Below are 24,756 nucleotides of genomic sequence, written 5' to 3' on the forward strand. Positions count from 1 at the left end.
TCCTAGAAGCTTTGAATCACAGTCCAGGCAATGGTGAATAAAATTCATTTATATGTCTGTGCAAATTGGGAGGTGTGACATTTGTGTGTAGCTTCAAAGAAAGCATTGTGGATACAGTATAAATATGGAATTGTCCTTTGATGTTTAGCTCTTAAAATGTTGAGCCCCACTTTGGGCCAGCCAGATGTTTACAACAAAAATGGTTCAATCTGATGCCCGCTTTGTTGAATAAAGAGACTACTTCAATTCTACCTGTACTCTTCTCTGGTGACTTCATTCACGCAACAATATTATGTGCAGACACTCCTATGCCTAGCAATACTTTATGAATGTACGATTAATCTATGTATATAAGATATGTAGTTATATTTATTGTGTTTTTATTATTATCGTGTTCTTTATCTTACTGTGTCTATTGTGCTGCATTAGAGCAGAGTAATAATTATTTCATTCTGTTTTATACTTGTGTACTGGAAATGACATTAAACAATCTTGAACTTGAATTAGAATTGAATGTCTAGGTTATCTTGCTCCCAGCTTTCATGTGGACTAAATAAAACCTGTGAATCTGAAGCATTTAGTTTTTGTTGTTACAGAAAAAATAAAAGAAAAAAATTCGATTGGATAACTCTGGTGAATATTTGTACCTTGCTAATAGAATTTGATGTGCTTCATCCACTCAATGGGGAAAAGAAATCCTTCCAGCCGAAGTTATTTCACTGCATGCAAACACTACCAAAATATTACACTTCTTTCTACTGCAATGTTTGCCAGTAAGTAAAATTATACCTTCTCTGTTTTCCCCCTTTTGCTTCGAAAGTTCTTTTTTACCAATAATTTTCTGCTTTTAATTTTATATTTATTAAGATTGTCTGTGTATTATATAGTCTGCTGCATGGATATCACTGGGTTCTGTTCAACTCTCCAGGTGATGTTAGTCAGTAGCTTACAAATCAGGACATTAGTGGTCAGAGATGGTAAGCATACTAATTTCCCATTTGCTATTAAACAAAAATAGTGACATTTCACTTTAAAAAGTTAATATATAGAGACGTTCCACCCTCCCCCATTCCTCAACACCCCTGTACAAACATCTGGGTGATGAAAATTTGCCTTTACAGAATTCAGAAATCAATAGCAGAAAATATTGAGATATGGAATAAAGTTGATCACTTGGAATTTATGTGGAAAATCTAAATGAATGAACACAACTATTTTTTCAACTCACATTGCTCAACGCATGCATAGACAACATGTCTTGACATTATAGAAAATTGCAATACAAACCACTTTCTAAAATTGCAACTCCCCCTCCAGCAGAAAATGGGGCGGCTTGTAACTGTATTAATAATATCAGGGCAAGAGGACAGGATATTTGCATATAGCGGGGTAAGTGCTGCATATGATAATATAAATGATTTAAATGATATTTACATATAGTGGCTTACATAATCTCATCACCTTCTACTTCATTTTTTATTTGATTTTTTGTTAATTGCAAAATTATATTGTAACAGTTATTAGCAACAGTTTGGATTTCTTGAAAATGACAAAGAACTTGCATTTTTGAAGCAACTTTATAGCAGCAAAATCATGTTAAAAGCAAGTACTTACTGGAACAGAAATGAAGCACAGTAAAACATGTGCACTGCAACACCTACCTCTATAACACCTTTACAATCCAATCTGAAGTTAAAATCACCAAACAGGAAGTGTGGCACCTTCTCATATCGTTGGTCGGTGATCCTAGGGTAAAAACAGGAAAATTCATGTTGCATTTTCCGTATCATTTCAGCTCAATTTTATTTGTTTCAAATAGTTTAAGGTATAAACACCATCAAGTGGCTTCCTGCCATAAAGTACAGAACCGGGGAGTTTCTCCTTAATTATGAACTTTGGATAAAACAACATTTGATATTAAAGTAAATTTGGAGCAGATCTTCAGCTGCCTGGAGACTGTGGGCTACTTGTGCCTGTTCCGTCATGTGTGGGTTTGCGGACAGTCATCTGCTGGATCCTCATATCACAGTAACATCAGTTGTTTCAATACAAGAATTATGTCAGAGAGCACAGCTGGAGAGGCTTTGGCAGCCGGTGAGGTCCTGTCTTCAAAGCTCATCAAAATTTAAAAAGTCTTAATTTTTTATTGAAAGTTAAAAGACTGAAATCCACATGCTGACGCCTTAAAACAATTAAAACATCAAAGTAAATAAAACAAAGTACTCCATAAACTTTTCTACTGGCAGCAGATTCTTCCTTATTCATGGGAAGGGAGGTTATTGTACCTTTGCCAGGGTTTGGGCTGATCAGTGGGCAGATTTGGTCGAGGCCTAATTTGGAATATTATGTGCAGTTCTGATCACCCATCTACAAGAAAAATATCAATAAGTTTGAAACAGTAGAGAAAAATTTCAAGGATGCTGCTGGGACTTTAGGACCTGAATTATGGGGATAAGTTGAATAGGTTAGAACTTTATTCCCTCGAGTGTAGGAGGCTGAGGGGAGATTTGATAGAGGGGTATAGGTAGGGTAAATGCAACTAGGCTCTTTCCACTGAGGTTGGGTGAGACTAGAATTGGTGGTCATGGGTTAAGTGTGAAAGAGGAAATGTTTAAGGGAAACCTGAGGGGGAACTTCTTTACTCAGAGGGTGGTCAGAGTGTAGGATGAGTTGCTAGCGGAAGTGGCGGATGCAGATTTGTTTTCAATATTTAAGAGAAATTTGCATAAGTACATGGATGGGAGGGGTTTGGAGGGCTGCGATCTGGATGCAGGTTGATGGGACTAGGCAGAAAAATAGTTCAACATGGACTAGATAGGCCAAAGGGTCTGTTTGTGTGCTACAGAGTTCTATGATTCTATTTCCCAGCATGAGAGCTGGTAAGTCATGGAAACTCACTGCCTCATTAGAGGTCATGAGGAGTCCACTGACACAGCACAGCCAGTTTAAACCCAGTGCTGGACACTGTGCCATGATATGTGGTAAGTGATGGCATAAGTTGTGTTATCAGAGCAGAAGATTTGCCTCTTATATTGCCACCAGCTTTGTATTACTTAACAAAATAATGTATACACCAAAGTCTATCACATTAATACCAAAACGCCCAATGGCTTGGTCAATTTTTAAATAGGTATTTGAAATGAGCAATTTGAAGAGACAGCAAGTTCAGAGAGAAAATTCCAGTGTGGAGCATTACTAGCTAACAACAATAAACTACCAACAGACTACTAAGTTCAATGTTCAAAGTAAATTTATTATCAAAGTACTATATATGTTACTATATACAACACCGGGATTCATTTTCTTGTGGGCATTTACAGTAAATATGAAAAAATTAAAAACACAAATAAAATAATAATAATAAATAAATAATCAGGAAGTATTGAGAACAGGAGATAAAGAGTCATTGAAAGTGCTTCAAGAGGTTGTGGGAACAGTTCAGTGTTGGGGTGAATGAAGATGAGTGAGATTATCCTCTCAGGTTCAAGAACTTGATGGTCGAGTGGTGAATACTGTTTCTGAACCTGGTGGTGTGGGTCCTGAGGCTCCTGTACCTCTCTCCTGATGGCAATAATGAAATAACACCAAGGAAATCAAAGTTGCTGACGAATAAATTTGTTGATGACTGTGACGTTAGTTACAAAGAGAAGCTGTAATGCTATGGAAACTGAGGGGGAAGAATATAGAGTGATTTGAAAATACGGATAAACATTTTAAATAATGCATTACTTAAATGGGAGCTGTTGTAAGTCAGCAAGATCAGTGGTGTTAGATGAAACAGCATATTTTGAATGACAATACGCTGACAGATTATACCAAGATACATTTGTTAGGAATGCATTGAGTCAAGTCTTCAGTGAACGAAGAGTTATCAATGACATTGTCAGCAGCAGATCTGCTGAAGCAAGGGCAGACTTGGGTAATATTATATGAGTGAAGGCAGCTGGACATAGTATTGGCAAGGCCAGATGATCTGAACATCACCTTGGGAATAAATATAACTCCAATATTTTAAATATAAACACACTCTACATTTCAGGAACAGCTTCTTCCCCTCTGCCATTAAATTTCATGAACACTACCTCATTATTCTCTAACTTCATATCCAATTTATTTTTAATATATTTCTTATTGTAACTTATAGTGATTTCTTATGTGTGGTACTGTACTGCTGCTGTAAAGCCACAAATATCATGACATATGTCAGTGATAATAACATACTTTGATTCTGATTCAGCCTAGCTGAATTATAATCAAGTAGGCTCTGTGACATTGTCCAGTATCATAGGCTGTCCTGAAGTTATGTACGTCTGACTTATGGAAGTCTGTACATATGCGGATACGATAGGGTCTTTTAAGAGACTTTTAGATAGGTACATGGAGCTTAGGAAAATAGAGGGCTATGGGGAAGACTAGAAATTTCTAAGGTAGGGACAGGTTCGGCAAAATTTTGTGGGCTGAAGGGCCTGATTTGTGCTGTAGGCTTTCTATGTTTCTGCGTGAAGAAACTCCCACTATTCTACTACATTCAAAAGTCTATGTATGTACAAGCATATGTTCCTATAAATAGCAGAACTATTTTCCACTCTCTCTCATCTTTTAGTAATTAATTTTTTATCAGTCATATGCTTTTGATGCCATTCATTGCAATACTGTGGATGTATAGCTACCATATTGAGTGATTTCTGCATATTTTCCCACTTGTGCATAAAATTTAAAAATTGAACCTGTTTGTTACCTCTATACAGCGGTAACTGTATAGCAGTTTGCTTTCCTTACAGGTAATACAAAATGTATAAACAAAACTACTGATCCCCAGTGATCAAATAATTCAAAACATCTTTTTAAAATTTTACAACATTCTTCACTTTTCACAGTGTCTTGTCTATTATTTTGAAGCAATTGATGTATGCCCTTATTCTTTTTGCTGCTGTACTTAAAACTGAGGAGATGAATAGAGATCATATGCAAGATATACTATTTTGAACTAGGTTCCTCACTTCTACCCTACTGTCTATATAATATAAACACGAGGCATTCTGCAGATGCTGGAAATCCAAAGCAACACACACAAAATGCTGGAGGAACTCAGCAGGTCATGCAGCACCTATGGAAATGAATAAACAGTTGCCATTTCAGACCGAGACCCTTCTTCAGGACTGAAAAGGAAGAGGGAAGACACCAAAATAATAGGGCAGTGAGAGGGAAAGGAGGCTAGCCAGAAGGTGATTGGTGAAGCCAAGTGGGTAGGAAAGGTCAATGGCTGGAGAAAAAGGTATCTGACAGGAGAGGAGAGTGGACCATATGAGAAAGGGAAGGGGGGGTAGACCCAGGTGTAAGTGATAGGCAGGTGAGAAGAGCTAAAAGGCCAGAGTGGGTTATAGAAGAGGGGAGCGGGATGGAATCTTTTTTTAACTGGAAGGAGGAATAGATATTCTTGCCCTCAGGTCTATGTATTATTTGCCCACTGCCACCCTAAGGGGATTCGTGCCTTTTCAATTCTTTCTAGTACATTGTTGTTTCTTCAGAATCCTAAAAATTGCACTAGTTTTGTTTGAACATGTTTCAGGTTCCCCTTGAATCTGTAAAGCAGGGTTCCACTTAGCCCACTTGACACTGAATGAAGTTTAAGGCTAGGGGCCAGCACTGGTCTGGTGTCAAGCCTCTGTGGTTGCACTACTTCTTCACCCAGGCTCCAGGATACAATCACCATCATAAAGTCACTTCACTGAGCACTATGATTGTTGGAAGGTGACACCAACCTCTTGAAATCCAGAGTAAAAATCACCAGTATAAAAATAACATCGTACTCTTCAATGCAATCACTGACACAAGCACACTTTGTATTTCAACAAAGATGTTTGACAATTGTGAACTTCTTAGGTTAGTCATGAATACACTATAGCTATATTTAATGAGATACTGATCTTTTTTAAAATCTCGTAATGTTGTAATTTTGTTTGCTTTTAGAGACCTCCCTGCATCCTGTTTGGCACATTGGACAGCAATTTTGCCATTTCTTTAGCTTTTGTCAGTTTTACGAGGCTGAGTTGCTAGCTCAATGCTCAATCCAGCACGGATGGAAAAAGTTCAAGGATTTGAACCCAGGACATCTTGTTCTGAAGTCCAACACAGATACCACTACACTATGAGCACAGACTTTGTTAGTTTTTAATTTCACCTTGTATGACTGCTTGCACATTTCATCAAAAATTTGCAATGTTACAAATCAAAAATGTATATGCAACAAGAACTTTGACTTTATGGAGGTTTTATACATCTGAATGTGGGAGTCAGAATTGGGCAAGTACACAGTCCCCTGTTTGATATAACATAGTTACCTGCCTGATATACGGGGGGGGGGGGGGGGGGGGAATGGCAATTTAATTTTTAAATAGAAATTAAAACTTTCAGAATCAGGATATTATTTTAAGAACGTCTCTTCTGATTGGTGCAGATAAAACACTTTGAAATTTGGGCCTGGCCTTTCTAAAAGGGATAAAACCGAAGGCATTCAAAGAGATTTCTTCCTGAATCAACTGTCAAAGGACAGATGGTGCTACCGGAATAATGGAAGAGCTTAGAGTCTTACGTTTTCCTCTCAATTCAGTGCTGCCAATAAACCATAAGCTTTTGAAAAGTCAAAAAACACAAAAGTAGCCATGTCAGACACTGCAGCAGTAAAACGACTGAGGGCAAAATCCTCTGATTTGCTATAACATTTCGTAGCCATTCTGTAAGAAGGATCAGTTGCCTTTTCAGTTAATTGCCATGCCTAATACGATAGCCTGTATCATTCAATTGTTCTAAGTCAAGGTATCAGCTGCAGGTCAGAAGGTAACATTTTGTTTACAAGATTGTTTCCTGAAGTACTTATCTGGCATTCCCTGTGAAAGTTGACTTTGCTTTTTGTAGAGGAAGAATTGGGAATAGAAAATTATCCACAGTGGCTGGAGTTGAATGACTTTAGGTGGGAGGTCTGAAAGCTGCCTGCCATGACACCCAGCAGGATGCCTTATTAGCTGCGTCATCACAGTTCATTCAAGCAAACCATAACAGTGTCACCAACATTCCCACACAAAGACAAAGTTCTTCACACAGTCTATAAACATGCTTCTCCTGGCCAATTCATCCCAGGCTGACATCAGTGAAAAGATTTTAAAAATAAGCTCCATCAAACAGACTGAATGAGGTGACGATTCATCAAGCCTGCTAAGAAGAGATGTTCTGGGGGTCAACACATAATTTATCACCGCTGAGAAGAGTTTATTCTTCCAGCTTTCCTACTCAGTAATGATTTTAGGCAAATTGGTATTTGCCATTAGAGATTTTTGAAATGCAATATGTAGCTGTTAGAAAAGTGGGTTTTGTCAGAACTGTCACTAATTTTTATTAAGCACTTGCACTGTAGAATGTTCAAACAAAAGGGACATTTACATACATTCCATATGAAATGAAAGTCTCTGTGACCTCCCAAAGCACAGAATCCAGAACAGAAGTCACTAGGAGCAATGCAAACTAGCATTAAAGGTCACAGGAAGGTTAGTGGACACAGTGGAGAATGACAGATACAGTTAAAAGTAGCTTTAGTTCTGCCAATTACCCTGGTGGTAAGAATTTTTTATTTTGGCCGTCAAGTTAAATATACAAAAAGGTTGCAATAATTCTTAAACAGTGGCAGCCAAACCACTTGGTACTTATCTGTGCTATTGTTCTTCACCATAATTCACACAACAATTCAATGTTGATATGTAGCAGTCAGTGAAGTACTTTATTAAGCAGATATTTTCCAGTCCCAGGGTATTTGGGTGAGATAAGTTACTGCTCCGCCCGTGGAGTAATTCAGTGATCTCTAATTTAGTTGCCTGAATTTAGGAGACAAAGTGCCTTTCTCCGAGTCAAAGCATCAGCCAGGCTCAGAGATATCCTTCTGCCGCGCATGCATATCTTCTTTTTGGTTTCAGAAGGTAGGGACAGGCTCCTGTGCCCTGATGGAAATTTACATTGGGCTGTGTTTGAGGCTGGAGGACTAGTATGACAGGTTTCTGGAGAAGCAATAGGAAATATCAGGAACACTTACTAAAATTATTCTCATCAGGCATATTGTTCAAATTACTGAAAGAGCAAGTGTGTATATGCCATTAAAAATCCTGTCATATTGGTTCTGTAAGTAAAAGTGGATCTAAATTACTGGGGTGAATACAAGCAAGAATTGTGAAGAAATTTGGTCTTTGTTCTTTTCTGAGGGTTCCTGGTGGTAGAGTAGATAATTTCTGTTTTAGACCTTTGGAAACGGAGGGCAGAATGAGGCATTATGACTGAGTGAAGCCACATGTACATTTTTGCTCCCCCAAATATCCCTGCCACGCCAAGTTCTTTCCTTGTTGTCCATAACAGACCACAATTACATAAAGTGGATGCTGTATAAGGTACTTCGAGTTGGCAGAAATGGGGCCTGCCACAAGTTGATTACAAAATCACCTGAAAAGTTATGTAATGGTTTTGGGAAAATGAGGTTTTTGTAAAAGAAGTCCTTTAATTCACTGAATTGCAAGCCCTTCCCCTCAGAGATAATCTAGAGCTTTATTAAAATATGCCTCCCCCTAGAAATTAGATTAGGTTACGTGTATAAATATCAACTGCTGACAAGTCCTGTTACTCGATTTTCTCCGTGGCAGAGCAGGATGATGGATGTTTGGAGCTCAACTGTTCTGAGGTGAGAACTTACTGTTAGTAATAACAGCATTCTGATGACATTCCTCCGTAACTGTTTCAAATAGGTTAATACATCCATTGATGGAGGAGACAGAAAGATGTCAGAGAAATGTGTCACATATTCATCCATTATTCTTGCCTACAGGAGCCACTAACATTTAATGTTTAATTCATTTCAGTCATCCACTATCTACTTCAGCCCCAGAGATCTATGCTGCTAGTTATTTCCTACAAGGCATACCTCTCACCTGACAACATTCAATACATTCAGGAAAGAAACAAGCCACTTTGCTCAAACATCCATGCCAGCTTTTATGCCCACCACCTAGTCTCTAGCAATTAAGAGCAACACACACCAATTGCCGGAGAAACTCAGCAGGCCAGGCAGCATTCACAGAAAAGAGTAAACAGTCGATGTTTCAGGCCAAGACGCTTTATCAGGACTAGCAATTAGAAACGCGATGACAAAAATTTTCTTCACTCAGTGTACTATGAATCTTTAGAAAGCTCTTCTTTTTATCCAATCTCACGAATACTTCCTATCTCAAGCTTTCTCTTCAATTCACCAATACTTAATTTGTTATGGTGAATTCTACATTTTTATCACTCTGCAAATAAAAAAAATACTCTCCCACATTCGCTTATGGATTTATTAATACCCAATTTATATTTATAGCCTCTAGTTCTGATTGTCTCAGCAAGTGGAAAAATAACTATTCCTTCTAAAGTCTTTTAAATTTTCCATCAAGTCATCCCTCAGTCATTCCTCTTCTAAGGAAAAATCACCTCTACCTATTTGGCATTTTCCAGTACAGACAGCTACAATTTTCTTATTGCACAGCGAATCTTGTTTTTTTTCTCTACTTTTTGCATCATTTATACAGTTGTGCTTAGAATTTTAGAACCCTTTATAATTTTCTCTATTTCTGCATTAGTATGACCTAAATGCAGTCATATCTTCACATGTCCTAAAACTAGATAAAGAGAACCTAATTAAATAAATAACACAAAACATTTTACCTGTTCATTTACTTATTGAGAAAAATGATCCAATATTACATGTATTTGCTGGAAAAAGTATGTGAACCTTTGTTTTCAGTAACTGGTGTGACCCCGTTTTACAGAAATAACTTCAACCAAACATTTCACTTAACTGTTGATCAATCCTGCACAACAGCTTGGAGAAATTTCAGACCATTCCCTCATACAAAACTGTTTTAGTTCATCAATATTTCTGAGATACCTGTCATGACCAGCCCTCTTTAGGTTACACCACAGCATAACAGTTGGGTTAAGATCTGGAATCAGACTTGGACATCTCAAAACATGAATTTCCTTCTTTTGAAACCATTCTGTTGTGAATTTACTCGTGTTTCAGATCATCGTCTTGTTGCATCATCCAGCTTCTATTAAACTTCAGGTGATGGACTGCTACCCTGACATTTTCCTGTAAAATGTCTTGATACAATTTTGGATTCATTGTTCCCTCAATGGTTGCAAGTTGTCCAAGCCCTGAGGCAGCAAAGCCGCCCCAAACCATAATGCTCCTTCCACCATGCTTCACTGTTGGGATGAGGTTTTGGTGTTGGTGTGCAGTGCCCTTTTTCCTCCAAAAAGCAGTGTGCATTTCTGCCAAGAAGTTCAACTTTTTTCTCATCTGTGCACAGAATATTGGCCTGGAAACTTGAGATGTTCAGTAATGTTTTTTTGGACAGCAGCAGTTTCCTCCATGTTATCCTTCCATGAACACCATTCTTGTTCAGTGTTTTCTTTCAGTGGACTCAAAACAGAGACTTTAGTAAGTTCTATAGATTTCTGCAGGTCTTTTGCTGTTACTCAGGTTCTTTCTCACCTCCTTCAGCATTGCAATTTGTGCTCTTCATGTGATTTTTGCAGACACCCACTCCTAGGGAGAGTAGCAACAGTATTGAGATTCCTCCATTTGTAGACAATTTCTCTTACTGTGGACCGATGAACGCTCAGGTCTTAAGAAATGTTTTTGTAGCCTTTTCCAGCTTCATGCATCTCTACAATTCTTCTTCTAAGGTCCTCTGAAAGTTGTTTTGATCAAGGCATGGTGCACATACACAGATCTTTCTTGAGAAAAACAGGCTGTCAGTAAGCTGACTTTGTGTGTCTTTTTTAAACGCCTCTACAACCCAGACCTCCAATCTCATTTCATTGATTGGAACACCTGACTCCAAATAACTTTTGTAGAAGGCAACACCCAGAGGTTCACATGCTTTTTTGAACCCAGACTGTCATTGTTTAAATGGTGTACTCAGTATTACTGAGAAGTAGTAGAATTATTTGTGTGTTATTAGTTTAGGCAAATTATGTTTGTCTATTATTGTGCTTTAGATGAAGATCAGACCCCATTTTATGCATAATCAATGGAGAAAACTAGGTAATTGCAAGGTGTTCACAAACTTTTTCTGGCAACTGTATATCATCCTTCTGCATTGGAATTGCCTTCTGACAACTGGGCACACTCTTTAAATTTGTCTTTAGTAGATTCTTGTGGACAAAATTTCTGTTTTGGAGTTGATGTGATGTACATGAAACACTGATAGAGATGAGTTACAGCAAGAAGTTAAAGGTCATAAGATATAGGAACAGAATTAGGCCATTTGGCCCATTGAATCTACACCATTTCACCATGACTGGTCCATTTTACCTCTCAGCCCCAATAATCTGCCTTCTGCCCATTTCCTTTCATGCTGTGATTAATCAAGAATCTATCAATCCTTGCCTTAAATACACCCAATGACTAGGCTTCCACAGCCACCTGTAGCAATGAGTTCCACAGATTTATCACTCTTTGGCTTAAGAAATTCCTCCTTTTTGAGGCTACGTTGTTTGGACTTAAACTCCCCCACCATAGGAAACATCCTCTCCAGACCCTTTCTATCAAGGCCTTACATTACAACATTCCAATTAGGAAAACAGTATTGGCCTTCAAGGACGTTGGAGTTTGGAATTGAAGTAACATTTTTTATAATTGTACAGGATGTAGATGAAGCTGAACCTGGAGTACACATTACAGTTTTGCTCCACTTGTTTAAGAAAGGATATAGGAAGCAGTCCAGAGAGATTCACTAGGCCATTTCTTTGGATGAGGTGGTTGTCCCTTCATCAAGAGCTGAAAATGTAAGATTTGTATTCTTTGAAGTTTAGAAGAATGAGGGGTGACCTTATTGAAATGTATAAAGGAAAAGGACACAGGGTAGCTGCTGAGAAACACACAGGTATTGCAGGACGAACTCAGCAAGTCAAGCAGCATGGGAAAAAACAGCCGAATTGAGTCCTTCATCAGGACTGGAAAGGAATGGGGGCAAAAGCCAGAATAAGGAGGTGACAGGGGTGGTGGGGGAGCTGAAGGAGTACAAGCTAGAATGTGATAGCAGAGGGAGGGGATGAAAGGGAATGAATGTGAGAAGAAGGGATGTGATAGGTAGAAGACGCAAAGGGCTGAAGAAGGAATGTGAGAGCAGAGTATAGTAGACAATGAAATAAAGGGTGGGAAACCAAAGGAAATGATAGGCAGGTCATGGGGATGGGGGAGGGGAATAAAAGGGGTGAGAGGTCCATCAGAATGAGGGGAAAGAAAAGAGGTGGGGGTAGATGTTGAGATATTTTTCAAAATTGAGAGAGCTAGGGTAGACCTCAGAAAGGGGTCACAGAGGGTGCCACAATAGTGTTGTGGTTAGCACAATGTTTAACATTGCCAGTGGCCTGGGTTCAAATCCCGCCACTGTCTGTAAGGAGTTTCTATGCTCTCCCTGAGATTGTGTGGGATTCCTCTCCCTGACTAAAGACGTACCGGTCAATAGATTAATTGGTCATAGCAAATTGTCTCATGATTAGGTTAGGATTAAATCGGGGGTTGCTGGGTGTCGCAGCTCAAAGTTTTAGAAGGGCCTATTCTACACGATATCTGAAGTAAACATTTTAAAAAAATAGTTACAAGGGGGCATAATTTAAAAGTGAGATTCACAGGAATTGTGTGAAGGTGGTGAATCTGTGATATTACCTTCTCTAGATGGTCATGCCGACCAAATTACTGAAGGTATTTAAAGAGCAGGGTTATAACATTCGAAAAGAATGTGGACATGAGAAGAGGTATTAAGATAAACTCAAGAGATTCTGAAGATGCTAGAAATCCAGAGTAACACGGACAAAGTGCTGGATGGACTCAGCAGGTCAGGCAGCATCTATGGAAGGGAATAAACAGACGACAGTTCAGGCTGAGATCCTTTGTCAGGACTAGAAAGGAAGGGGGCAGAAGCCAGAATAAGACATTGGGAGGAGTGGAGTAGTACACGTTAGAAGGTGATAGGTGACACCAGATGTGGGGGAAGGTAGGTGTGTGAAGTGAGAAACTGGGAGATGATAGGTGAAAAAGGTAAAGGGCTGAACAATAAAGAGCCTGATAGGAGAGGAAGAAAAGGAGGAGGGGTACCAGAGGGAAGCGACGGGCGGGTCAGGAGAAGGGGGTAAGGGAGAACCAGAATGGGAAACTGAAAAAGAGAGAAGAGGGAGGGGGTAGAAATTACTGGAAAGTAGAGAAATCAATCTTCATGCGACAGGTTAGAGGTTATCACCTTTGCTGCTAAGATGAGGTGTTCTCCAGCCTGAGAGTGACCTTATCATGGCAGTAGAGGTGTTAAGGTCTTGGGCGGATAACTTTTGTTGAATGACCAGACAGGTTTCTGGGGACAACTGTTCTACTTCTGCTCCTATTTCCATATATTCTTAAGTTCCGAGAGTGGTGACGAGCTGACTAAACATAGTATTTTGCTTCAGTTCTCTTGCAACTGCTTTTGTTGCAGCAGAGGACCGGCATGTGATCCAACAATCATCATCTAGCATAAAATATGATCAATGTAATTCCAGGAAATTGTTAATTGTCCCATGGTAATTTACTGCTAACTGCAAAACAGCAGCAGTACTCAGTCTAGAAAAAATGAGAAAGGCTGACACAGAACTCAATAACTCACCTGATGGTTTAAAAATAATAGACCTGCATCACTCTTTAAATGCATAACACTTATGAAACAAACCATTAGTTTATTAAATCAGTTCTAAAGATCGGCTTAAGTAGTTACAACATTTCAAAGTTTTTGGAGACTGTGTAAGTGAAGAAAACTGGCATGATTCCCAAAGCACTAAAAACAATTGTGTTGATTTTGAGAAAATGAGAATCTGAAAATGGAATGAATCAAGTTACTGCCCATAGCTTTTACGCTATAATAATAATTACACGTAACAGCCTCGTAATCCAATCTATATCACATTTAATATTGTAGAATTGATAACAGCACAAGAAGAGGCCATTTGACGAGAGCAATCTAAGCAGTGCCATTCCTCAGCTCTTCCTATTGCAATCTTCCTTCCTTGAAATATCTGGTCAATTTGTCATCAAAATGAATGATTGATTATGTGTCCACCAATTTTAATATGAAATCTTGAACATTCAATAATATACAACCTCCTAGACAGGGAGAAGACATAGGAGAATGCATAGTGAAGGTCTATCTCCCTTGTAGGAGAACCTCTAGTTACAGATATACTCACAGTGTTAAGAGTATTATTATGTACTTATCCCCATGACAAAGAGACATTTCTTCATTGAGTGAATTATGAACCATTGGAATTCTAAGCCCAACAGATGCTCGATCATTGTGAACATTTAATTCAAGAAATCAAAGGAAAATTGGAGAAAAAAGATGAAGGATTAGGCATCATGTTATTGAATGACAGAACATGTTTAAGATGCACATAGCCAACTACTGTTTCTATATCCTACTGCATCATATGAAGAACTGCATAAGTGTATTCCAATATACAAACACAAGGAAATCTGCAGATGCTGGAAATTCAAACAACACACACAAAATGCTAGTGGAACACAGCAGGCCAGGCAGCATCTATAAGGAGAAGCACTGTCGACGTTTCGGGCCGAGACCCTTCGTCAGGACTAACTGAAGAGACAGATAGTAAGAGATTTGAAAGTAGTGGGGGGAGGGGGAAATGCAAAATGATAGGAGAAGACCAGAGGGGGTGGGATGAAGCTAAGAGCTGGAAAGGTGATTGGTGAAAGTGATACAGAGCTGGAGAAGGGAAAGGATCATGGGGCGGGAGGCCTCAGGAGAAAGAATGTTGTGGGGAGCACCAGAGGGAGATGGAGAACCTGCAGAGTGATAGGTAGAGAGAGATAAAAAACAACTAAATATGTCAGGGATGGGATAAGAAGGGCAGGAGGGGCATTAACAGAAGTTAGAGAAGTCAATGTTCATGCCATCAGTTTGGAGGATACCCAGCCGGTATATAAGGTGTTGTTCCTCCAACCTAGGACTGGGAGACCGTTTTGCTGAACACCTATGCTCGGTCAGCCAGAGAAAGCAGGATCTCCCAGTGCTCACACATTTTAATTCCACTGCCCATTCCCATTCTGATATGTCTATCCATGGACTTCTCTACTGTCAAGATAAAGCCACACTCAGGTTGGAGGAACAACACCTTATATACCGGCTGGGTAGCCTCCAACCTGATGGCATGAACATTGACTTCTCTAACTTCCGTTAATGCCCCTCCTCCGCTTCTTACCCCATTCCTGACATATTTAGTTGTTTGTTTTTTTTTCTCTCTCTCTGCCCATCACTCTGTCTGTTCTCCATCTCCCTCTGGTGCACCCCCCCTCCCCGTTTCTTTCTCCCGAGGCCTCCCGTCCCATGTTCCTTTACCTTCTCCAGCTGTGTATCACTTTCGTCAATCACCTTTCCAGCTCTTAGCTTCATCCCACCGCCTCCGGTCTTCTCCTATCATTTTGCAATTACCCCTACCCCCACTACCTTCAAATCTCTTAGTATCTGTCTCTTCAGTTAGTCCTGACGAAGGGTCTTGGCCCGAAACATCGACAGTGCTTCTCCTTATAGATGCTGCCTGGCCTGCTGTGTTCCACCAGCATTTTGTGTGTGTTGTTCCAATACACAATATAGGTTAATTGAAATGAAACGTAAAGGCTTTTTTCCTACAATTGTGAAACCTCCTGAATTATGGAAAATGTAAATATTATGATGTAATATTTGAATACTTTAGATTTATGAAAAGGAAGTAATATTTGTAAGGAAGTAATAAATAAGGTGGAACCTATGGATGTTTTGCACTTGGATTGTCTGAAGATCCTTGATCTCACACAAGAGGAAGATGACCAAGGTTAGTGAACACAGAATCAGGAGAAATACACATGGACAGAAAGATTGCTAGCACACAGAAAGAAAAGAATGGTGATGAATTGATCATTCTTGAGTTGGTAGGCTTGGAACCCAGCTACTAGCAATCCAAATCCACACTTTTGTCACATTTCCAAAAGACCCAGCCACTAATCATAGCCACTACTTACTCTTGTATAAACTGCACCAGAAAATGTGGATCCTGGATTGGCCTTCACAGCCACCTGAGGACCCTCCAACGGTCAACCCTTAAGAGAATGTCATAGTCGATTCGAATGATTGCTCTACTACATACTTCCAAACCTGCTGATAATGATATTAATTTAAGTGGAAATTATGAATACAAAAAGGAGACAAAGGGGATTCAGGAAGATGTGTGAAAACACAGGAAGATGGAACATAATGTGGAATAAAGCAAAAACAATCAGTAGATTGGCTTCAGGAATGGCAAGTTTACATAATGAGGGGAGGTGGAATAATCTGGAATTATATTCCCTAGAGTTTAGAAAAAAATGGGAGGAGATTATTATCAGAGTGCAAAATTCTTTTTTTTATGTAATTTATTTTTTTATTGAAGTTCATCAAACAAACATTTCCATAAGATGTATTTCAGACATTGTACATATACATCACATAATCATATATATCACAAAATCTCCATAAAGTATTTATCTGGGGTATACACTTATAGAAAAGAGTGGAAAGAAAAAAACAAGCAAAAGGAAAGAACTATGTACAAGTAGGGAGTGATCTTTTTTTTACAACAGATTAATTGATTTGTGAGAATAAAATCAGGCCTATGAGGCATTACGTAGTTAAACCATTTTTCCCAGTATGAATCAAATTGTTCCAGCTTATGATTAACAGATGCTGCTATCTTCTCCATTTTGTAAATGTCCATTGTAATTTCCATCCATGTATTTAAAGTTGGGCTCTCCTGTGATAACTATTTCCTAGTAAGAGTCTTTTTACCAGCCACCAACAGTATATTCATTAAATATTTATCCCTTTTCAACCATTCTTGAGGTATATATCCAAAATATACTGTATTACTCTCCAAGGGTATTTCACATTTAAAGATGTCTTGCAGGGCATTGTGTATCCCCCTCCAATAGTTTTTGATAACAGGGCAGTCCCAAAAAATATGATAATGATTTGCATTTTGATTTCCACAATTTCTCCAGCAAACAGGGAGGCTACCATCATAATGGGATTTCTGAGAGGGTGTAATAAAATATCTTATCAAGTTTTTCCATCCAAACTCCCTCCATTTCTGTGAACTGGTCCACTTCCATTGATATCTCCATACTGTTGTCCATTCTTCCTCAGATTTAATTATCCCTCCTTCTTTCTCCCATTTTGTTTTAATGTACGAAGTTGAATGTGTTTTAAGATTTGACAACCCGTTATACATACTTGAAATGATTCTACTACCATTATCTGAATTATATGCTTTTCTAAAGAGCTCTATCAAGCACGTATTTGCTTTGGTTACATTTTTAAGCATCTTATTAACATATTGTCGCATCTGTAAGTACCGATAAAAATCTTGTTTTTCTAATAAGTGTTTCTCTTTAAGTATTTCAAAACTGAATAGTGTTCCTTCTTTCATTATGTTGCAAAGAACTGTTATTCCTTTAGCTGTCCAGTCCTTAAATCTAGCATCCAATTTATTTGGTGTAAAATCAGAGTCATATGCACACCATTTAAGAATTGCAGTATCTCCCTCTAGATTATATTCTTTTATAGTGTTTTTCCATATTTTAAGAGTAAATTTCACCCACGGGTTATCAATAGTATTTATGTACCTTTGCAGGTTGTTATCAGCCAAAATTGCTTGTATGGGGATGGGAAGTACCCACTCCTCAATGTTTTTCCATTGAGTGTCATTTGATGGGTTGCAACAACATATCACAGCTCTCAACTGTGCTGCAAAATAATAATCTCTAAGAGAAGGCAAGCCCCATCCCCCCTTTTCCTTTGCTAATTGCAAAGTTTTGAGACGAATTCTAGGCTTTTTACCCTGCCAAATATACCTTCATAGCATCTTGTTCCATTCAATGAATTGATTTTGATTAATCTCTATTGGTAGGGTCTGAAAGAGATATAACAGTCTGGGCAGTATATTCATTTTAATAGACTCAATCCTTGAACTGTGACTAAAATAAGGAATCAGGCTCCATCTTGCCACATCTTCCTTAATTTTTTTTATATAGAGGCTGATAACTACATTCTGATAATTTTGCCAAATCTTTTGGCATAATGATGCCCAAATATCTGAAAGACTCTGTGTGCCATGCCCGGGGTATCGACTTTCAATTTCTCTTGGTGGGCTATAGTAATATGAAAGTAATTGGGTTTTATTTATGTTGATCTTGTATCCTGATCATTGACCATATTGTTCAAAGGATTGCATCAAATTAGGTAAAGAGTATTTTTTTATTTGCCCTAGATAGATCAAAATGTCATCTGCATAACAAGCCAATTTATGCTCTGTCCCTTTAATAGTAATTCCACTGATATCTTCATTTTGTCTGATGTATTGAGCTAATGGTTCCAGATATAGCGCGAAGAGTAGTGGTGACCATGCACAACCCTGTCTCGTGCCCCTTTCTAGGGTAAGACTATTTGATAAATACCCATTGATTTTAATCTTAGCAGTAGGATTGTCATATAGTGTCTGTATAGTTTTAATAATTGTGTCTTGGAAACCAAATCTATGTAAAACTCTGTAAAGAAAATTCCAATTAACCAAATCAAATGCTTTTTCAGTGTCCACGCTTATCACTATTGCTTCAATTTTATTTTTTTGTATATGATCCATAATGTGAAGTGTCCTTCGTATATTGTCTTGAGTCTGGCGTTGGCGTATAAAACCTGTCTGATCATTACGTATCAGTATGGGTAGAAACTCATCTAATCGTTTGGCCGTGATGGAAGTAAATAACCTATAACCTACATTAAGAACAGATATTGGTCTAAATGACCCGCATTCCATTTTATCCTTGCCTTCTTTCCGTATAGCTGAGATTATCACTTCCTTCCAACTGGGTGGCATTTGTGCCTGTTTTAGAGCCCAGTTCAGTGTGGGGAGTAAAACAGGAATTAACTCATTTTTAAATTCTCTGTACCACTCTGCCATATACCCATCTGATCCTGGTGACTTGCTTAATTTAAACCTACTAACTGCAGCTTTTAATTCAACTTCAGTTATGTCAGTAGTCATTCTTCTATTTTGTTCTTCGCTTAAAGTGGGTAACTCTAGAGAATTCAAGGTTTCAATTTGGGTTATGCTTCCCCCTGGAACTTTGGAATATAGCGTTTTCTAAAACACTTCAAAAGCTTCTTGAATTTCACTTAGATTATTTTTTTTTATCATTTTTGTTCTTGGGTCCCTAATTCTATGAATTGTATTTTCTGCTATATTTTTTTCAGTTTCTCTAGTTCCTTCAGCCTATTTTGTAATTCCTCTAATGTTTTATTCCTTATTTTTTCTTATTTGAAGATATCGCTATAATTTTCCCTCTTAAGACCACCTTCAGAGTATCCCATAAAATGGAAGGTGAAGCCTCTCCATTATCATTAGATTCTAAGTAGAGACCAATTTCTTTTTTAATTTGTTCCTTAAAGTATGGATCATTGAGTAGACTTGAATTTAGTTTCCAAGTAGTACTCTTTGGTTGTAGGTCAAAATCAACAGATAAATATATAGGTGCATGGTCACTTACATCTATTGTCCCAATTCCAAAATTCTTAAAGTGCTTGATGCATGTTGTCTGACTGAGGAGTTTAAAACTGGCAATACAATTCTCAAAGAATGTGTTGTCCTTTTAAGAGTGAAAAATGTTTTCACTCAGATGAATCTTTGGAATTCCCGACTCCAGAGGTTTGCAGAGGCTTAATCACTAAGTACATTGATACATATCTGAGTATGAAGGGAATCAATGGATAGATACACTGTTAGTTCTGGAAAATCATGCTGAGAAAGAACCACAGTGCAGTAGCATAGCAGTTACAGCAGCAGCGACCCAGGTTCAGTTCAGTGCTGTCCGTCAGGAGTTTGTACCTTTTCCTCATGATGGTGTGGGCTTTCTCCAGGTGCTAAAGTTTCATTCCACATTGCAAAGACTTATAGGTTAGTAGGCTAATTGGTCACATTGCTGTAATTGGGGCATTGGGGGACATGTGAGCCAGAAAAGCCTGTTATTGTGCTGTATCTCTAAATAAAAATGTTTTAAAAAGCCATGATCTTGATGATCACTGCTCTATAAACATGCTTCTTTATGAATAAGTTAGATATGTATCTTCAAATGCAGTTTTGATTTTCCAATTGCAATGATGACAAGCTAGTATTATACTATGCAATTAGCAGTAATGTTTAGAATATACATATACACTACTTTATTACACCTGCTTATTAATGCAAATCAACCAATCATGTGGCAACAACTCAAGGGCATGAAGACACGGTCAAGGCGTTCAGTTGTTGCTCAGACTAAACAATAGAATGGGGAAGAAATGTGATCTAAGTGACTTTAACCACGGAATGATTGTTGGTGCCAGACGGGGTCGTTTGAGTATCTCATAAATTGCTGATTTCCTGGGATTTTCATGCATAACAAGTCTCTAGAGTTTACAGAGAATGGTGCAAATGTAATGAACATCCAGTGAGCAGCAGTTCTTTGGGTGAAAACGCCTTGTTAATGAGAAAGGTCAGAGGAGAATTTCAAAGATATAAACTAATTTTAGGAGATGATCATATCCTCGCTTCTGCAAATTATGTCATGTTAATTCTTGGACTAGAACTTGTTCCTTTTAATGGTTTCATCCTCATAGCAAAGACGAAATTCTATAAAATCACTGGGAGTTAGAGAGGCACTGCCCGTAGTATAAATAAATTTATTCTATAAAGCACACTATCATTTTTCTTATTGATACATAAGAAATGCGTTTATGTAATTTGGAATGCATGGTTAGAAGAAAAATTTTGTTGCCTTAACCACCTAAGCTTGAATGTTAACTGAATGTAATCACAAAACTGCAAAACACTGGAAATCTGAATTAAAAACAGAATAAAATTGGAAATACATGCCATGCAGAAACAGAGTTATTATTGCAGGTCAACCCCATTTCTCTCTCCATAGAAGCTTCTCGACAAGCTGAATATTTCTGTCCTTTTGCTTTTGCTGAAGCAGTGAGGGGTTTATGTTGAACGCTGACACGGTATAATTTAGAAAGAAGGAACCTCTAAATATTCCAGACAGGCTTTCAAATAACAATGAATCTTTTGCAACTGCACTGGGCTTTTCTTTAAAAATGGAAGTTTCTTCATTCCCCCCTTTTGCTGGCACCGGGAAGTACATTGGAAACCTACAACCAATAGCCAGTAATTAGCTTAAGTCTCACTAGATGATAAACAAGTTAATTTGTGAATGACAGGCACGATGTACATAGCACATAGTTAATCACCAATCCTTTGTTCTTACTGCCAGTTTGGCAAATACCATCAGCACAAAAATTCAATTGATTGAGGAGCTCCAGCTTTATAGACAGCACACCCGCTGAATCGCACTCTCACATTTTCACAATTTATTACCCTCACAAGAAGGATTATTATTAGGACATGTGTAATCTGGTATAGTGCATCTTTTCTGCTTCCAACAAATTTGTTTCCCGATTATGCAGTATTTGGATTGCAACCCTACCACCAGCTCGGCTGTTACTACATTACTATTCTAGATGCTGAAGCAAAGCTCAGACTCACTTCAGCATTCTCAACTTTTCACCTTGAATCTTACAAGCTATGATTGAACATGAAACTATTAACCCCGGACTTCTGCTCGTATTTGCCATATGAAATTAGACTAAAACAGTGTTTGATGCCAATGGTTTTTGCCACTATATTAACAAGGCATGACTTCAATTATTAGTTCGGATATAAATCCACCAGGCACTGAGGCCAGTACAGTTTTACTGTGCTTTCATTCCATAAATCACTGGGTTCATCTAAACACAGGTGGAAATAAAATATATTCATTAGGATCAGTTTGTCATTTTTTGTAGTGCATCAAAATCAGACTAAAGCCTGTTTAACATTGGGAAGATTTATAAATCCAGTAACAAACAGAATAATGATTATTAAAGCACAGATAACAAATCTGAAAAGGATCTTTTGGACATTCCAGTGCAAGAAAAGGAGATTCGAGGAACAAATCTCAATAAACAACTCCAGATCTAATTCTTCACACAAATTAAATTTTGTGCCCCTCGTTTCCATCTGCTTAAATATTCAAAACACATTTACTCCTGACACTCAAATTGATATATTTGACATTAGAAATAATTTGGAAACGTATTAATCCATAAAGGGCTTGATTTTATGTATCCATTTTGTGATACGTTAACAGCGGGGTGCAAGTACTTATTTCCAATTAATAGAGCCACTTTAGATTCAGTCAAATAGGTAACACATGTTTCAATGCCGTTCCACAATGTGATTAAGTAGCAGTAGTATGAGGAAAGGCAACAACAAATCTAACATTTTGAGGTCCTATTTTCCAATCTCAGGCCCAAACTCCAAATCCCAACTAATGCAATTTTGAGTAGTTTGTACATTACTCAGAAAGAATTAAAGAAACCCCTTTCATTCCCCTGGCAAGAGCAACAAGGCGGAGTGATAATCTAAACTGTACTCAGACATCAATCTCTCTTTATTTTTGATTTGCCTGAACAATCACCTAACGTCCCCCCCAAAATTGTGCAATTTGGCTGATGACAAAACTAGAAAACTAGCACTGGTGAAAACCCGCTGCTTACGCACCTTTGAACTAGTGCGCCATGCAAGATGTATCAAGAACAGGGCAGAACTCAAGACATGATTGAGCGGTGTGGGTAAGATTTTGCAAAATTCTAAGCAAAATGGGCATGTACTTCAAACATCGACTGCATAAGAAAAATCCAAAGAACATGGGAAATCAAACCTTTCTCAATAGATTTATCATGTGTACATAGATTTTTTTTTCTCTCCGTTTCACATTCGAGCTTTAATGCAATAAGGCTGTAATGTTTGCTGACTCATGTGATAAATTGCAACAATTATTTAATCATTAGTGACATAATGTATATGTTTTATCTCTTGCCTTCCATCATATTTATAATTTTTCACACTGTATGGTGTGTAACATCCAAGGGTTTCAGTCATGCATGTTATAAAAACAGGCACTATAAAGCAGTACATCATTCAGCCAAGGCTTCAGTGCAATTGAAAACAAAACAAAATGCATAAATTTTCCATTTTACTTACTTTCCCATTTAGTTTGATAAACAATACTCAATTTTCTATGTTTTTCTTATGAGTGAAGGCAACCCAGGAAGACATGAATGATTTCTACCATTTCAACATACTGCAACAAATGTAAGGACATCGTTGCTGTTAAAAGAGAGAATTTAAACTTTATGAACATTTGCCAGTTCGTTCATCCGTTAACAAAATTTTATTTCTGATATCGATGATCACTAAATAACTCAGCTGAATGCAGCGTTGGCAACAATTTGGGCAAATCTCTCAAGAACTTCTGTATTGCAATTCTATTCATTTTGGGATATAATCTTTGCCTTCAGTCTTTTAATGGGGCAGTTGGCTGTTATCTTTTAAATGACTAAAAATGCACTCACAGAGAATGGATTTTCTGTGGTGTTCTCAGTGTTGCTGCCAGGGACCTTTGTAAATTGGCCGTTGGGACTAACGAAGTCCAAGATTGTTTTAAGAGGGTTTTCAAATAAATAGAAATCAAATAACATCACGTCACTCCTGACCAATCAAGTGTGATGTTTACTGCACTGTAAGACAATACTTAATTGTTGATAGCTGCCAGTTGATCAGACCATAAAGCAGCTGTAGCCTGCATAATCTAACAGCTAAAGCCAACTGAAACAATTTACTTGGCAAAGGGAAAACTTAGCAAAGGCTAATAGTTACAAGTTTACACATGAACGTTTAACCTGCTGGTTCCTAAGAAATTTTGTATGTCTCCTGTCTGAACTAATGTCTTGTACAGACTTTCTAATTATATATAGTAGTATTACGGCTATAAAAGAGCAAAGATATTTTTGGGGTATATCACCCTTTTTGGGTCACATAAAATGGCTAGGTTTTATTTTCACTTTTACAGTTACAATACTGGTTCAGTGTCAATCTCATCTTTTAGAAACATGCTGGTTCCTGTCACAGGTTGAAAGGATAAAGGAAAATCTTGACAACTGCTGTGATGATGGCATGCAACAAGTTTGCAGAAGTAAATGGAAGACAACATATCAAACAGTTTATCAAGATTCAACAATGGGAAAAACTTGGACAATCACTTACTCCAAAATTAGATTGTTTCTTTTTCCAACGACCTACTAGCCCTTAGGATGGAAGAAAGATCTTCTCCAAAGGATGGAACCAATGTTCCCTCTAAGGTGTGCGTGTGCACATACCTTTTGCTACTAGCGCACAAAGGAATCTAAATCGTGCACAGAAGGTTGTCACCATCTAACTCCCTAGGATTGTTAAATACATTTCACGATCGTATACAATCACATTTCCTTTAACGGCTTCTGATATGGACAGTGTTTACAACGTGGAGTTTGGGAGGATTTGCCTGCAGACACTAGAACTGGCTTATTTATACTGTTTGTATTGAAGAAATTATTCAGTACGCAAATGTTGTCACTGGGCAAAAAACTACACAGCACAAGATTTCTGCGCACACTGGTCACTACAAATTAGAGGGGACACTGGTTGGAACAGTCCCAAAAAATGGGT

The 24,756-nt window shown here is 38.0% G+C and overlaps 1 protein-coding gene across 1 annotated transcript in view; it reads right to left on the bottom strand.

Moving 5' to 3' along the window:
- The window catches only part of LOC132379570 (inositol polyphosphate-5-phosphatase A), a 480,579-nt gene that overhangs the window by 91,632 nt on the left and 364,191 nt on the right, over window positions 1-24,756 (bottom strand). Inside the window, exon 9 of the mRNA XM_059947633.1 lies at window positions 1,662-1,746. Coding sequence (XP_059803616.1) covers window positions 1,662-1,746 — 85 coding nt within the window. The remainder of the gene's footprint in view (window positions 1-1,661; window positions 1,747-24,756) is intronic.

Source organism: Hypanus sabinus, chromosome 22 (assembly GCF_030144855.1).
Source record: "Hypanus sabinus isolate sHypSab1 chromosome 22, sHypSab1.hap1, whole genome shotgun sequence".
Lineage (NCBI taxonomy): Eukaryota > Metazoa > Chordata > Chondrichthyes > Myliobatiformes > Dasyatidae > Hypanus > Hypanus sabinus.